The 16,369-nt window shown below is 33.4% G+C and overlaps 1 protein-coding gene across 1 annotated transcript; it reads right to left on the reverse strand.

Annotated features, from left to right (window-relative positions):
• Positions 1-271: 271 nt before the first annotated feature.
• On the reverse strand, positions 272-10,963 carry LOC149614027 (uncharacterized). Its single transcript, XM_089857991.1, has 7 exons — positions 10,816-10,963; positions 2,326-2,517; positions 2,121-2,239; positions 768-1,613; positions 636-699; positions 398-530; positions 272-323 (listed from the first exon to the last, which is right to left on the reverse strand). The coding sequence occupies exons 1-7, from the start codon at positions 10,961-10,963 to the stop codon at positions 272-274; spliced, it is 1,554 nt and encodes a 517-aa protein (XP_089714117.1).
• Positions 10,964-16,369: the final 5,406 nt, after the last annotated feature.

Below are 16,369 nucleotides of genomic sequence, written 5' to 3' on the forward strand. Positions count from 1 at the left end.
TCACGCTCCAAGACAACAATTAACCAAAGAAATTAAGTGCTTAACCCGCCAAAATCTCTTACACAACAGTTCTTATTTTAAATTTCATGACTAAAAATTAAAAAATTAAAATAATAAACAGTCCTTTAGAGACTAGTAAATTGTTCATCCGTTTTCGTGACCCTTTTGATCTCGCATTTAAAGTACATTGTTAAATATGCTCAGATACCTAACAAGAAAAAGCCACTGTCCATAGGCACCTATTCCATCCAATCAAATTCGAAGAACTTATTTAGCAAGTGTAATCTTTTGAATTTCTTTCTTTGCCTTTCTTAGGGTTGAGCCTGGCAATGCCCGTGAAAGGATTAAATTATTTTTATGTGAATCTACACAAATTCCTTTATTAATTTATTTATACCTTTGAAAGAATTCCAGAGTAGCCACACATTCTTCAGGGTATTCGACATTGAACATATAGTACATGGCAAAGAACATGGCTAATGCGTCAATGATTTCTTGTCCTCCGAAGTGGTCATTCACTATAATTTTATCTACCGTCACCCAGAAAGTAGAAGCACTAGCCATATTATCACCTTTCGATTAAATATCGTTATGTTTTGCTAAATCGAACGACAGTCTTGTCAACTATATCTTACCAAATATGACCAGACAGGGATGTAATGGAATCTTCTTAATTACCTTGCTCTGAGGAGTACCAGGCTGCAAATTTTGTTGTTTTAGTTATGATTAACTCCGAGAACTTTTATCTTAATTCTGATTCACCTTACCTCGACAACTGGAAAAATAGCATCGTATTTTTCACCAAAGTGGTTCAATACCAAGGACACCACCCCCGCAACCAAAGCCGGTTTTACAGGGCTACTATCTTGAATTTTGCGCGCCGATTTTATTTCAGCCAAAATTGCTTGAGTTGAGGTCTTTTTGCTTCTGGAGAAATACTGGCACAGGAGATTACTTTTTTTCTCGAAAAAGTTAATAAATAGTTCAGGAATGTTTTTCATTGTTAACAACTCAAGGTGGATTGCTAAACCACGTAGCTCAAAGAGGAAAGGCCATTTTTCTTTAAAATCCGAAGTTACGATCCCCTCGCTAATTTGTTTCCCTTGAAATTTAAAACACATCTTTAGCTTAAGATCAACTTCAGCCATATTTGGATCAGCTTCCATCCAGAGTTTTCTAAGCTCTTCTTCCTCATAAACTTGCCGTTCCAAGTCTATTTCGTTAATTTCCACAGTTTCAAGGCGTGGACTTTTAGATAATTTTGGAGAGCATTTTGGAGACTTCTCCACTGGCCGCATCGCTCCTTCCGTTCTGCGCGACAGGTGATCTAGCCTTCCATAAAGTGGCACAACTAGGCTTTGATAGCCAGACCCAATAACTTCACCATCTATCTCGTCTTTGACTGCATTTGGATACCTTTTGGTGAATAGTTCAGCAACTACGCGCATGTCACCCCTACTTGGCCTGCTGCATTTTTTTAAGGTATCATCGACTAATGCACGAACTACTCGCCTTCGGGTTTTGGCATCCAGTTTTGTATTTCTTCCCAGCTTTTCTTGCGTTTGTTTGTTGAATATATTTGCCGAGATTTTGTACTTCTGTACCCATGTCTCCTACGTAGAAATAATAACCCCTTTTTTACTCTCTGTAGATACGAGAAGCAAATATTTTAAAATCTTTAAATCGCTTTAAACCGTAAAAGTGGTTTCGTGACAATTTTAAATTCAGATTTGGATATACTATCTAAATTAATGGGCATGTTCTTTGGGCGATTTCGTGTCCAAACTTTTCTATGACATTTTACCATCCGGGCCACTGTTTTCGAGTTGAGAATGAAGTATTTTACGGATGACCCGTTAAATTTAACTAAGAAATGTTAATTAAATTTAAGGGGTCATCCGTAAAATAATCCAATCTTTACTTGAGAACAATCAAACCCGAACGGTAAAATGTCATGGAACATTTTCGACTAAAAATCGCCCAAAGAACATCCCCTTTATTCTATGACCGGCTTATCAGATACACTCTGAATATAATAGGCCTAGTAAAACAATCCTTTAATATTTACACGAAAATACAACAGTTTCGACTTGAAAACAACCAATTTCAAGTATTCTTACCGGGGTAATTTGAGTAGCCTTTTCTGAATTTCCAGAGGGAGTTTCCCTCGAGTGCATAGATAAGTCAAACGAATCTACGTCAATGAGTGTCATTGCTTTATCCATGGATAATGACGAAGCTTTGGATAAATCCAAAAACATAAACGTTTGTATGCCATTTCTCAAAATTTGGTTTGTGTACTAGCAAAGGAAACGAGGCTTTTACCTTTTGTCAAACATTCTTCCCGCTGTTTTTTGGCATAAGTACAAATTTTTCTAGCTTGGACTGGTTTTAAAAACGAACATTTTAACATGTTCTCATCTACTAGTTCCATGTAATTCAAGTTTTCAACTCCGAGCTCGATTAAATGATTAACAATCTGATCAACTAGGTTTGAAGGCGCTGATGGCAACGCACCTATAACCAAAGATTTAAGGCCAACATACACTGTTAGAAAAATGAGTCCAATGACTGTCCAAATTTGCACAAAGTAATCCAAATTTGGATGGGAAGTGATGTAAGGTTCCAAAAATGGTAGCTTTAATCCAAAAATGCATGCCTTCGATTCTTGGTGCGAAACTCATCCATATCTCAACATAAACACCCTAGACTCGAACAAAGAGGGGTTAGTGTAATATAAATGGGTGAAGGTAAAAAGGGGGAGCGAAATGATATTTGAGGATCACCATCATAAATATTTACCTATTTCACATCAATCATTTCTCTTTATTGATAAGCAATTGCAAAAGTTAAAACAAAATACAAACACGTAGATACAAAGCCTCTCCCCAGAGAGGTAAAAATCCACTCCCCCTACAATATTTCAGTTAGTCACGCTAGAAACATCTTTTGGTCATTTACCTCAAAACGACTTCTTTATTCTGTTTTTTTGACTAACGATATCATTACTCGTCGTACATTAACTTTGGAAAGAACTTCATGTCTTAACTACTCGCTTTATATAAACTTTGAAATGTATCCAGTGACCCAATCTTCCTTAATCGTCCTATATAAACTTTGACTATAGATGTTTTGGTTAAGATAGGTTTTTCACAAATATTTTATTAAAATTATTTGATATTATTTATTTTTATCGAGAGTTACTTATGATACTTTTAGTTGTATCGTTTTTAAGAGAGGTTTTCTATATTATCATTTGAAACTAGCTATTATTGGCGTTTGACTCCTAGAATATGCCTCTTTCTCGAGTGTCTAAAAGACCAGAAGACGGTGTAGTTAGATTGGGGATGACAGAAAAGAGAATTGTGGTCAGTGTATCTGCGGTTATACAGTTTTCCAATATTCCACAATTCCGTTAACTGTGAATACGGTCCGGAAATTGAGAACACTTTTGTTCAGATTAGGAAACTACGAAAGCAATCCCTTGGGTTGTAACAACAGACAGACAGGCACTAACACACACACCACACACTCAGAAAGATGGATATGTCGAGAACAGAACCTCTCCATAGCATAGTAATGAATCTAGCATCCATATTGGCTTCAAATGAGCCCAATATTGTTCGACATTTGTCCAATGTAGGTTAGGTATTACACCAATATGGGCTCGATATTAGTCCAATATGGGCTCGATATTAGTCCAATATGGGCTCAATATTAGTCCAATATGGGCTCGATATTAGTCCAATATGGGCTCTATAGTAGTACAATATGGGCTCGATATTAGTCCAATATGTGCTCGATATTAGTCCAATATTGGCTTGATATAAGTCCAATAATGGCTTGATATTAGTCCAATAATGGCTTGATATTAGTTCAATATTGGCTTGATATTAGTCCAATAGTGGCTTGATACTAGTCCAATATTGGCTTGATACTAGTCCAATATTGGCTTGATATTAGTCCAATAGTGGCTTGATAGTAGTCCCATTTTGGGAGGATACTAGTACATTTTTGCCCACTTGCGTAAAAATTGGATAACATCCTGAACATTTCTGGGTTATAATTGATCCCTTAATAGATGATTCTGGATCCAATTTTGGATGAGACTCCAATTCTGGCTTATCATTTTACCGTTCCTTTTTGATATTTTTGATAAATAAAATGTTCTGTTTAAATTTGACTTACTACATCCGCTGTGAGGACCTTTTTTAACGCTTTTTCATTATTTTTATTTTGGTTGAATAATAGTAAACTTGGTTAAGTGTCGTAACTAAGATTTTTGATATATAATGCATTATATATAAGGGCAGTGCGAGCCTTGATTTTTTGTTTTTCGAGCTGCATGTTGAAAATCTGGTTTCGGGCTTTTATCGCGCCTTAAATTTCTATGGCAAGCCTTAACGACTTTCAATTTTAGCTCTTAATATTCAATGCTACTGTTTTATACATTCAATTACTTTTCTTTGGAAAGAACAATATAAAGTCGTAAATATAACAGATAGACTTTTTGGACTATAAATACACTTGAACTTATTAAAAGTACTTACGTGAACTGACAATCGCATTGATAATTCAATTCAATCGTATTTTTCTATACCCAAAACTGGCCAAAAGTAAAAGTAAAAATAGAACTCCAATTATTTTATATTTTTTTATGCACAAAAGTGGAAGTAATATCTACACCAGTCAAATGTGGGCTTGAAAAAAGGATATAAACCTTACCAAAAAAAACCAGAATAATTTTCTTCTTCGCAGCACTTGGGCTATCAGGCAGTAATAGTGCAGCAATGAATACAATATATAAAAAAACTGCAACTCGGTAACCTGCAGCTGGCTAAAATATAGCAGAATCGTGGTCAGTTTCAGCCAGTGAACAGCTAGCTGGTTTTTTTTCAGATATTTAGCAGCGCTGCCTCAGCTAATTGTAGTCCAGTTGAAGCCCTCTCACTGACTATTGCCCGTACGAAAATGTTCTATGAAATTTCCATAAAAATATATAAAATTCAATAGAGTGTAGTGCGTAAGGGGCTCTATTCCAATTGAAATTTCTATAGACTTATCTATAAACTTTCTATATCTTCATTTTGTAGATTTTATATAAAGCAGAAACCATGCGCTTTTCTGTAAGTGTTATGTTAATATTCTATAAGCATATTTTATAGAAATTTTATAAATTATTTTAACTTATTTTCCACAACTTTCTATACGATTTTTGCTAATTTTCTATTAAAGTTTTCAGAAAATCTCGTAAAGGCGTTTGAATGGTGATTCTACTGTTTTCTACAATACCTTAATAGAAAGTCTGTACAGTGTAAATATTGTACAATTTATACAGTTTCTTAACATAAATTTGTAATATTATTTACTCTTGTACTTAATGATCGCTCCAGCCCACTTTCAGTTCGCTACACACTGTAAAAACTAGAGGTCTAAAAATGGTCTCTTCATGGTTTAAACTAAAACATCATACCAGTTATAGTTTAAATTTAGGTGTATTATGGTTTGAAAATCGATTGAGTCAAAATTATCCATAAATGGTTTGTCCATAAAGCTAGATTAAACCAACAATGTTCTAGAATTAGACATGGAACCGTTATGTTCTACTATCAGACCCTTTAACTAATGTTCTGCTTTTAGAATATGATTCAGAAATGTACCGATTTTAAACTATATCTCGTTAATTTTCCCTCTTTAAAATATATTCTGTTTATGTCCTAAATGATCTAGAATGAGAATGAAAAATTTACTATTCTGATATCAGAATTGAAGTTTAAACGTTCAAACAGCACCTATGATAGCTTTCTAATAAGGTGTAACACCCCGAGGCTCTTTCTACTGCCCGTTCACTTAAGGAGAATAATCCTTACTATAAGCCCTGTGCCCGGTTAAGATGGGATGAATGAATGTACTGAAAATTTGTCTGTTCTGCAGGATTCTTAGGGCACTGCAGTATTCCATGTAACGATGATCTACATTAAGTAATACACGTTGGTACAAGTGCACTTAAACATGCAATAAACCAAAGCGGCTAAAGACCACTGACAGGTATCTCCACCCAAACTGCAGTCTACTTACAGCCCTTTTGTAACTCAGTTACAGCTAATCACTGAAGCCCCATTGGAAGCACCGTTATAGTTGTTCTATCCCTTTCAGGGCCCTCATGTAAACGAAAAGACGCAAGATCACATAGAAGTGTCTTTATAGTGATACGCTTTAATTAAAAAACTTTATGTAATTTAACCTATTTTTGCCCCTATACCGATCATTTTAATTGGCTGACAGATATTACGTGCAGAAATTTAGCACAGCTTCATAAAGTCTGTTTTTAAGATACAGAATCTTATTTTAATTTATTTTATTTTTATTACAGATGTATTTGTTGTTATTCCAGTCAATGAGATTTGCAAACTCCTTCCTACTGAGCTTGAGTGCATCTATATTATGGCATATCACATGGGCTACCATTACAGTTTGATTTCAGTCATGTTTTAGTATCATCAATTTGACTTATTTGCAAAGCTTTTCCAACCATCTAACAGCGATAACTTGAAAATGGTCCAAAGAAACATTCAATTTACAGAATTTTAATACCTGCAGCTATATGGCTACTTTTGCAGCTAGATTTAAGTCAGTTAAGCTGAACCAGCAGCTGTATTGCAGCTCTTAATCAACTTTAGCAGAAAAATGCAGATCGATTTTTAGCTAAATAATTTGCGGGATGAGTCTGCAGTCAAATGTAGTCTAGGTTCAGAGAAGGGCCAGCCAACTATTCTAAAAACAGCCATAGTTTACACCGAGGGGGCAGACGCTCTGGATCTCTGTGTACACCTGAGTTCAAAAGAGTTCAGCTTTGACAGTGCATTGAGTTCAAATCCTTCGGAACTCAGAGTTCAGCTTTGACAGTAAATTGAGTTCAAGTCATATTGTACACCTGAGTTCTCAAGTGTCTACCCCCTTGGTTTACACCTTTTTAACAGCCCCAAAATTTATGTTCTGGAACGGTTTTCCATAACCTATGTTTTTGATTCAAATTAGTCATATTCGTAAGGTATCGCATAACGCACAAAAATTAACCTCATACTTTTGATATATACTTGGTTTTTCATGTTTTTTAGTTTTGATGAGTCTAGATAATTTCTTAACGTATTAAATAATTATAAATTAGAATCGTAATCAGAGATTCATTTATTTGTAATAGAGAATATATCTCATTTTGTGTTTTATTTCACTTCCTTGAGCTTTTTGTGGTCTTTGCTTTAGATGAAAATTATAAATAATAATACATATACATACAAAATACGTATTTTTTCGCATCTTCCTAATTCATTTGACTTAAAAATCAATCCACTATGTTTTTGGTGTGAGTTTTTAAATTAGTTTTTGGGACCGTTTTTCTTAATGATTTTGGAAGTTTTTTTTTGCGTTTGATGAAAATTCTTAAAATTCCAAATGGAGATGTTGAGCTCTCTGATGAAATTACGCAACAAACATTACTTCCTGGAGTCAATGATCGAAATTATGCAAAATCGGGAAAGAAAAATTGACAATATTACTATTAATGAGGAAGTTTATTGCTTATGTGGATTCCGAGGAACCGCTTCAAATTAAGAGTGTAGTTCCACCCGAAGATGTTAAGGGATACATTTCTATCGAAACTTACAAACGCACGTCAAACGAGCCATCAAAGGTATAGGCAATCTCAGAATTGGACAATAGGCTGACACTATGGTGCCCATTTTAAAAATGAGGGATGTTTTGAGGGTGACCAAGGACCAGGTTCAACTTAAACCTAAACAATAAGTTCGATTTAAAAGAATTATCTATAGACTCGAGTTTTTGATATATACCTTTATAATTGAAATGTATAATTCATCCCATATTGTATGTAATTTTCAATTTTTACATCTGCTATGTGGCCCCTCGTTCTAACGTTTTTCCATAATTTTTTTCGATTAAAATACGTGAGCTTCGAAAGGTTTAGGGTATCGCAAGTACGTTTAATTTTTGATATCTACCTATTTAATTAAAATTTACAATACATACAATTTTTTGTTTCATTTTGACTTACTTCATCCGGTATTAGGACCTCTTTTCTAACGGTTTTTCATTATATTTCTTATTACGGTGTCGTACAACGCACTAAAATTTACCTATCATTTTTGATATATACAATTTTCTTTGAAATAAATCGAAAATTCAATTTTGGCTTTTTAAATCCGCAGTGGCAACCCTAGTTCCAAAGGTTTTTCATGTTTTTTAGTTTCTATTAATTAAGATAATTTCTTAAGTTATCAAGTAATGCACTACGTAAGAATCGTAATCCAGATATACATCTGTTTTTCTCAATTGAGAACAAATCACACTTTGTGTTTTATTTTAGTTTTTACATCTGATATGGGGACCTTTTTTCCTACAGGTTTTCGTGGTCTTGCTTTAGATGAATATCACACTTAATCAAGCCAGGTATTTCTTCTATCTTCCAAGTTCATTAGACTTAAAAATCAATCGAAAATGTTTTGGTGTTGAGGTTTTACATTCGATTTTGGGACCCTTTTCTTCATGATTTTTAAAATTTTTTTGTTGAAAATTATTCAATCTCCTAAGGTACAATGCACTGAAAATAGCCTCGAATTTAATATATAAACATATTAAATTGAAATTTCAAATAACTCAATATGAAATCTATTTTAAAATTTGGATGAAACTAGATATTTTCTTAAGATTCTGAAACATGCAGTAAATTAGAATCATAATTTAGATGTATTGTTTAGTTGAAATCTAGAATAAATCTGGACCTGTTTTTAACAGGGTTGGCAAAAATCCGGATTTTTCTTGTTAAAGCCACTGGTATGGTTTTTTGCTGGTTTAAACCGGATTTTATTGGATTTATCTGGCTTTTTTAAACTACTCTCTAGTGCTTAATTTTAGCACTTCTTTTTTACATTTAGTGCGCTAGTTGACTTCTGCTAGGCCGTCTAATTGAGAATCATTTTTATTGTACATAAAAGTCCATAAAACTATAGACATTTCCCTTAGAGATGAGTAGGGCCCCTGATTTATTAGGGATTTTTCAATCCAACCCGACCCATAATCACCATATCTCGTTGGGTGAGAAAATAACTTAAAATGTTTTGCTGTTCGGGTCGGGTAAGGTTATCATATCGTCTACCTGGGTAGACATTTTTATTATCTTCAATAGGGCAGGGTTGGGCCCGGGTAGAAATTTTTATTATCTTCAATAGGGCAGGGTTGGGCCCGGGTAGACATTTTTATTATCTTCAATAGGGCAGGGTCGGGCCCGGGTAGGCTTTTTTGTGATCTTCAATAGGGCAGGGTCGGGCCCGGGTAGGCTTTTTTGTGATCTTCAATAGGGCAGGGTCGGGCCCGGGTAGGCTTTTTTGTGATCTTCAATAGGGCAGGGTCTGATAAAGATTTTTCTAAATGCGCGGTCCGACCCAACAATTTAGCGTTGCGAAAAATTCAACTCAGTCTCACGAGTTTCGGGTGGGGCAGTGGGAGGAGGGCGCGTCAAACTAACCCACAATGTATGGGAATCGACCATTTCGATGAAATAAAGAGGTAAAGACATGTGGGTCAAACTTTTTCTTCCATCTCACTTTATGGTGCCTGCGCTGTACTCCATTATTATATTTTTTGAAAAATCCACTGGATTTTTCATCGTGGTTTAAACCGGTTTAATCCAGGTGGATAAAACCGGACTGGATACCAGCGTGCCAACCCTGGTTTTTAACATTGACTTTTTACCTCCAGAATCAACGGTTTTTAGTTTTTACATAATGCTATGCACAGAAATTTGAAATTTTGTTTCAAAGGTATAAAACATTTAATATAGCCTTGTATTTTCAATATCTTATTTACTTGAAATCCAGAAATGTCCCATCTCGTCTCTAACTGTTTACGTCCGTTATGCTGATTGTTGTTCCAAGGGTTTTCATATGTTTTTAGATTATCTAAATAGATGCCCGATGGTGTACTTAAAATAGGCTAAAATTTTTGATATATACCTCTATTTTTCAAATTGAGAATTAATCCCTTTTTGTGTTTAATTTTGACTGTTTATACGTGTAATGAGGATCCTTGTTATAACGGTTATACATTTTTTCGTCGAAAATCTCACGAGCTATCTCCTATTACACTTAAAACCGCTCGATTTTTAGTGGTAATCTAAAATTATTATTATTATTAATAAATCCAATTTTAAGTTTAATTTGTCACTTTTACATCTAATATGGGAAAATTCATTAACAATTTTCATGTGGTTTTTTCTCTGTTTAAAGGGAATTACAAAAGTGATAATAGGATTCAAGTGTATTTATAGTCAAAAAAAGTATATCTGTTATATTTACGACTTAAAAGTATTCTTTCCTTAGAAAAGTAATTAAATGTATAAAACAGTACACTGTAAAAAATAACCGTACTGTCTAGAACCTTTAAAGGAATTTTTCGATGCATCTCCAGACGTACCTATAAAGGTACTACAAAATACCGTTGTGTAAAGGTACTCTAAAATACCTCTTTATCAAGGTATTTTGTGATACCGAAATAGGTATCATTTAAACCCGAACAAGGCAACAAAGGTCAGAATAATACTTTAAAATTTTGAAAGGTACTCCTTATTACCGAAAGGGGTACCTGTTAATACTCAGAAAGGTTCGAAAATATACTTTTAAAGGTATTTTGAGATACCGAATTAGGTGTCAAATAAAACCCACAAACAGAACTAAATTATATTTTCGCGCCATCAGAAATATAGGCGGCACATTTGAAACTGGTAAGCTTTTCCTTAATTACCACGGGCTTGAATCATTCTTAGACAAGGTAAGCAATAGACCACTTCTATGTTACTGAGACGGAAAGACGCGAGGGTAAAATTTTCCCTTCCTTCTCGCCTTTTAGTGTCTGTAGGCTCGCAGCACGAGTGTAAATTTTTGTCATCCATCTCGCCTTTTAGTGTCTGTGCTGTAGGCTTACAGGATCATGAAAGTAAGCAAGGGATCAACCGCTATAGATTTGCCCAAGTTTTGCTTACCCCTTGTTAAGGAAGGTGTGGCACTGTTACATCAAAATAGTAATTGAGGGTCACATATACATGGATATTTTCTGAATGGCGACTGAAGGCGTACGCTCGGATTCAAATCTTCATATTAATTATGTATACCTTATATTTTAATTGTACGAAATTTAAATGATGTAACGTATGCTAATGTACATAACTGTAGAAGAAAATAATTAATATTAATTATATCTATTTAAATATTTAAGAAAAACCACTAGCAAGGATGCTTGCGATTGAAATTTAAATCTCGGGTAGAAAACCACTACCCTATTAGGTGGAAGACCTAAAACTAAACCTAACCGAAACTTTTCTTTATGCTTATATATAATATTCCAACAGCGATTCCTTCTGCGCTGTCATTACTAGTGCTAATGGTGAAGTGAGCAGTGTTAGAGAATTTGGACTAGAAGTATTATATCATGTATTATACTTTACTCTAGTAGTGTTAGAAATAATCAGCAGACCGGAGCTAAAAAATCCCTCTAAAGGGATCTGTTAAGTCCTTTTCTACATCCAGGGTACGATAAAATACCGCCAGAAGCGCTGAAACTCTAAAAGGTTTCATTACATACCTTATTTTCCCGAAATACCTTTTTCGAAATCATTTAATACCCGCACTGTGAGACAACTAATAAAATACGTTCATGGGTACTAAAAAGGTCCCGGGGGTATTTTCTAGTACCTTCAAAATACCTTTTTTTTAACAGTGTATTGCCTTTAAATGATGTAACGTATGCTAGTGTATATAGCTGTCAAAGAAAATAATTAATGTTAATTATATGTAATTATATATTTAAGAAAAACCACTAGCTAGGAAACTTGAGATTGAAATTGAAATCTCGGGTAGAAAACCACTACCCTATTCTACCCTACCGAACCTATTCTTTATGGTTATTAATAATATTCCAACAGAGATTTCTTCTACGCTGTCATTACTAGTGCTACTGGTGAAGTAAACAGTTAGTGTTAGAGAATTTGGGCTTGAAGTATTATATCATGTATTTTACTTTCGTAGTGTTAATTATAATCAGCACGCCGGAACTAAAAACTCCCTCTAAAGGAGTCTGTTAAGTCCTTTTCTACTTCCAGGGTACGATAACATACCAGCAGAAGCGCAGAAACTCTAAAAGGTTTCATTATATACCTTATATTTCCAAAATACCTTTTTCGAAATCATTTAATACCCGCACTGTGAGACAACTAATAAAATACGTTCATGGGTACTAAAAAGGTCGCGGAGGTATTTTATAGTACCTTCAAAATACCTTTATTTTTAACAGTGTAGCATTAAAAATTAAGAGCTAAAATTGAAAGTCGTTAAGGCTCGCCATAGAAATTTAAGCCCGAAACCAGATTTTAAACATGCAGCTAAAGGCTCGATGCTGGATAAGAAACTCGAGATTCGGCTCAAAGCTCGAAAACCGAAAAAAGAGAGGCGGGAGGCTCGACTCGAAACCAAGAAATCAAGGCTGGCACAGCCCTTAATATAGTGCATTATATATCAAAAATCTTAGTTACGACACCTAACCAAGTCTAATATTATTCAACCAAAAGTAAAATAATGAAAAAGCGTTAAAAAAGGTCCTCATAGCGGATGTTGTAAGTCAATTTTAAACTGAACATTTTATTTATCAAAAATATCAATTTAACAGGAAGATATCAAAAATACGACGCTATTTCAACTTCGATATACGATATCTCGAAAAATTGCATTATTTTCACCTAAAGCAAAAAACATGAAAAACCGTTGAGTCCAAGGTCCCCGCAAATGGTTAAAAAATCCAAAATTAGACACAAAATGGTGTAAATTATAACATTCAATTAAAAAGGTATATATCAAAACTTTTATATACCATACCTTACGAAGTTTACTATTATTCATCCACAAGGAAAATAATAAAGAACCGTTGGAAAAAGGGTCCCCACAACGGATGTAGTAAGTCAAATTTAAACTCAAATTTTATTTATCACAAATTTAAATTAAAAAGGTAGACATCAAAAATACAAAGCTATTGCTACTGCGTTATACGAAACCTTAAGGAATGGTATTATTTCCACCTAAAGCAAAAATCATGAAAAACCGTTGGGTCAAGGGTCCCCACAAAGGATGTGAAAATCCAAAATTAGACACAAAATGGTGTAAATCATAAATTTCAATTAAAAAAGTATATATTAAAAATTTCAATTAAAAAAGTATATATTAAAAATTTCAATTAAAAAAGTATATATTAAAAATTTCAATTAAAAAAGTATATATTAAAAATTTCAATTAAAGAAGTATATATTAAAAATTTCAATTAAAGAAGTATATATTAAAAATTTCAATTAAAAAAGTATATATTAAAAATGTTAGATACGACACCTTACGAAGTTTACTATTCACCTGTAAAATAGTATAAAATGAGTGATATTAAAATTACAATTCAACAGGGGTATATCGAAAATTGATTTTATTTACTTACAAAGACTACTAACTAGAAGCATAATGAAAAACCGTTTGAAAAAGGCTCCCCATAGTAGATATAAGAGTTCAAAATGAAACAAAAATGAGATGTATTATGCATTTCAATGAAACAGGACAGGTAGATATCAGATATTCGAGGCTCTTTTAATGTGTTATACGATGCCTTCGGAAATTATCCAGTTTTTATCTAAAGCAAAAACATGAGAACCTATTGGAAGAAGGGTCCATATAACGGGTGTAAATAGTCACAATTAGACACAATACGGTATTTTATTAACATTTCTTTTAAACAGGTTTACATCAAAAATAGTAATCATTTTTCGTGCGTTTGGTTAAGGAAGTTTTTTAATATTCATTAAAAGAAAAAAGACGAAAAATCGCCATCTCGGGTATGAAAATTTCACAGTTAAACTCAAGATGAATCATAAATTCTTCAAATTTTGCTTTAAAGCAAAGAAAGTGAAAAATTGTTGGTACAAAAGTATTATAGATGTTATAAGTCAAATGAAACACAAAATAGAATTTACTCTCAATATCAACTAAACAGGTATTTATCAAATTAATGATTATTTTTGAAGTGCAAAAATAAAAAAACAATGAAAAAACATTGGAACACATTGCAGTAAAAAATGAGCATTGAATATATTTTAATAAAAGAGGAAGTTATTAAAAATATTTAGATAAAAAAGAGGAAGTCATTAAAAATATTTAGATAAAAAAGAGGAAGTTATTAAAAATATTTAGATAAAAAAGAGGAAGTTATTAAAAATATTTCGATAAAAAAGAGGAAGTTATTAAAAACCTTATTCTAAGTTTAATTAACGATGCCATTCGTAAATATATCCTTCTAACCTTTGTCATTCTTTATAGTGTATTAGACTATAAAAATTGAAATACAGTATATTATACAAAAACGAGTTTTTCTTCGTAGTGCTTAAAAAACTTCACATATAGACAATCATTGGCCACAGTTTTTTAAACTCACAAAGGCCCAGAAATTGGAAACTATTACATGTATTACAATTTGAATTTCAGTTTTATCAATACGAGAAAGTTGGTTTTAATTGGGGAGTTCAAACATTTGCTATGATTCGAAATTTTGCAACAAAAACGTCTAACTCGCAAACTATTATCCACCTCGTAGTGTTAAGCTCCATAGATATTAACATAACGATTTCGAATTCAGTAAAAATAGAAAATATTCAAATACTTTTACTACGTGCCAGAACCTATTTTATTGTGGATATGCATAAAAAACCTTTCTTTTAAAAATTTGTTCTGGAAAGATCCGAAAGATTTAATTCTTGATTAGAATATCGAACCGAATTTTTTCCTCTCAATCCATTAAGCTATAGAGTAATTTCGGTTGAGAGGGGGAGTGAACTGTGTATCCCCTACGTTAGGGGCAACTTTGTACTAGAGAATACTATTTGCCCCCGGAAGGGAAGGGGAGATATCACTAAGGTAAGAGATAGAGGGCTATGACGTTGCCGTATATGGGAAAGAAATTAATCTATATTATATAATATACACAAAAATTATATTTTTGGCTATAAAAAAATTCTAAATATTAATGCAGGAGTGAAAAGGGATTCAAGCTGGATTGATATTTCTATTTGCATGAGAACACTCCCAATTTTTAGCTTCCACAATTTATTTTTTCTCTGGCGCGCGTTACGGTGAGCAAACGAGACGAGTTTATAGCCCTTCCGCCCCCCCCCCGACCTTCTGAGTTGAGACTGAAGCTCGTTTATGTTTCTCTCAGCGCAAGCGCGACGTTTTAAAAATATCTTCCGCAGACCGATTTAAAAAGGGGGGTTGAGCAGGCAGAGCGTACTCGTTCCCGCTGACGTAGTACCCCCTTTCTCACCGGATCTATCTCTCTATCAGTCTACAGAGGATGGCTGCCCCTTTGACGCCCCTTTTGATATTTTTCTATAATAGTTAAGTACCGTAGCATTGGCTTTATGCAGTTTTTGATTGTCATTAAATTATCTGAAACTTATTATAATTCTAGGAGAGTGGTACCTCTCTTACATAAGACTTTATACAGCCTTTAATGATTAATGAGGTGTTTTTTGATTGGTTTTAACCTTTTTCGTATCATTTTTACTGTTTTTAAAAAAATCTATAGAACAACAACCCGGACTCACAATATGTGGTTAAAATTTCGAAGACATTCATCTAATAGTTTCTTTTATAAAAAGACAATTTGCTAAGGGTGGTTTTCATTAACATAAAATTAATCAGCCTTTTTGGAAAAAAAAACTCGAAACTTCCCATTGAAATAACATGGGATTTTTTATAAAAAAAAGCCAAATTCGGGAACGTATATTCCAAAAATTATAAATTCCTTAGGATTCAAAACGTTTTTAAATGAACATAATATTTTTATATTAGGTATTTTTCTACTTTTCATTTAGAAACTTTTATGTTAAATATATTTAGTTTTAATTTTTCAAAAATACCTCGATTTACGATTTTTTCAATGATGCCCTGTTTTATTAGGAATTGACAGCACGTTCGAAACTCGCATTTTTTAGCGTTTAGTGGTTGAAAACAATTGGAGTAATTCTATTTAAAGTTTTATGGATGAAATACTCTATAGAAAGTTAAGAAAGCTTGAATCCAAGCGCTGTCTGTTCGCGAGTCGATAACCTCGGTTGAAATCTAATTTATTTTCTTTAAGAATACAGCTCTGCACAAGTCTATGGCATTAAAATAACTTGATTTCTTACTGTTTAAGACAAACCAGGAAATTCTGATCATAGGAACACGAACTGTAACCTCAAAGCCACCACGCTATCGGCAAAGGCAAGACTACC

Source organism: Phalangium opilio, unplaced genomic scaffold (assembly GCF_054372755.1).
Source record: "Phalangium opilio isolate 3A_F unplaced genomic scaffold, DU_Popi_V2 ptg000229l_1, whole genome shotgun sequence".
Classification (NCBI taxonomy): Eukaryota; Metazoa; Arthropoda; class Arachnida; order Opiliones; family Phalangiidae; genus Phalangium; species Phalangium opilio.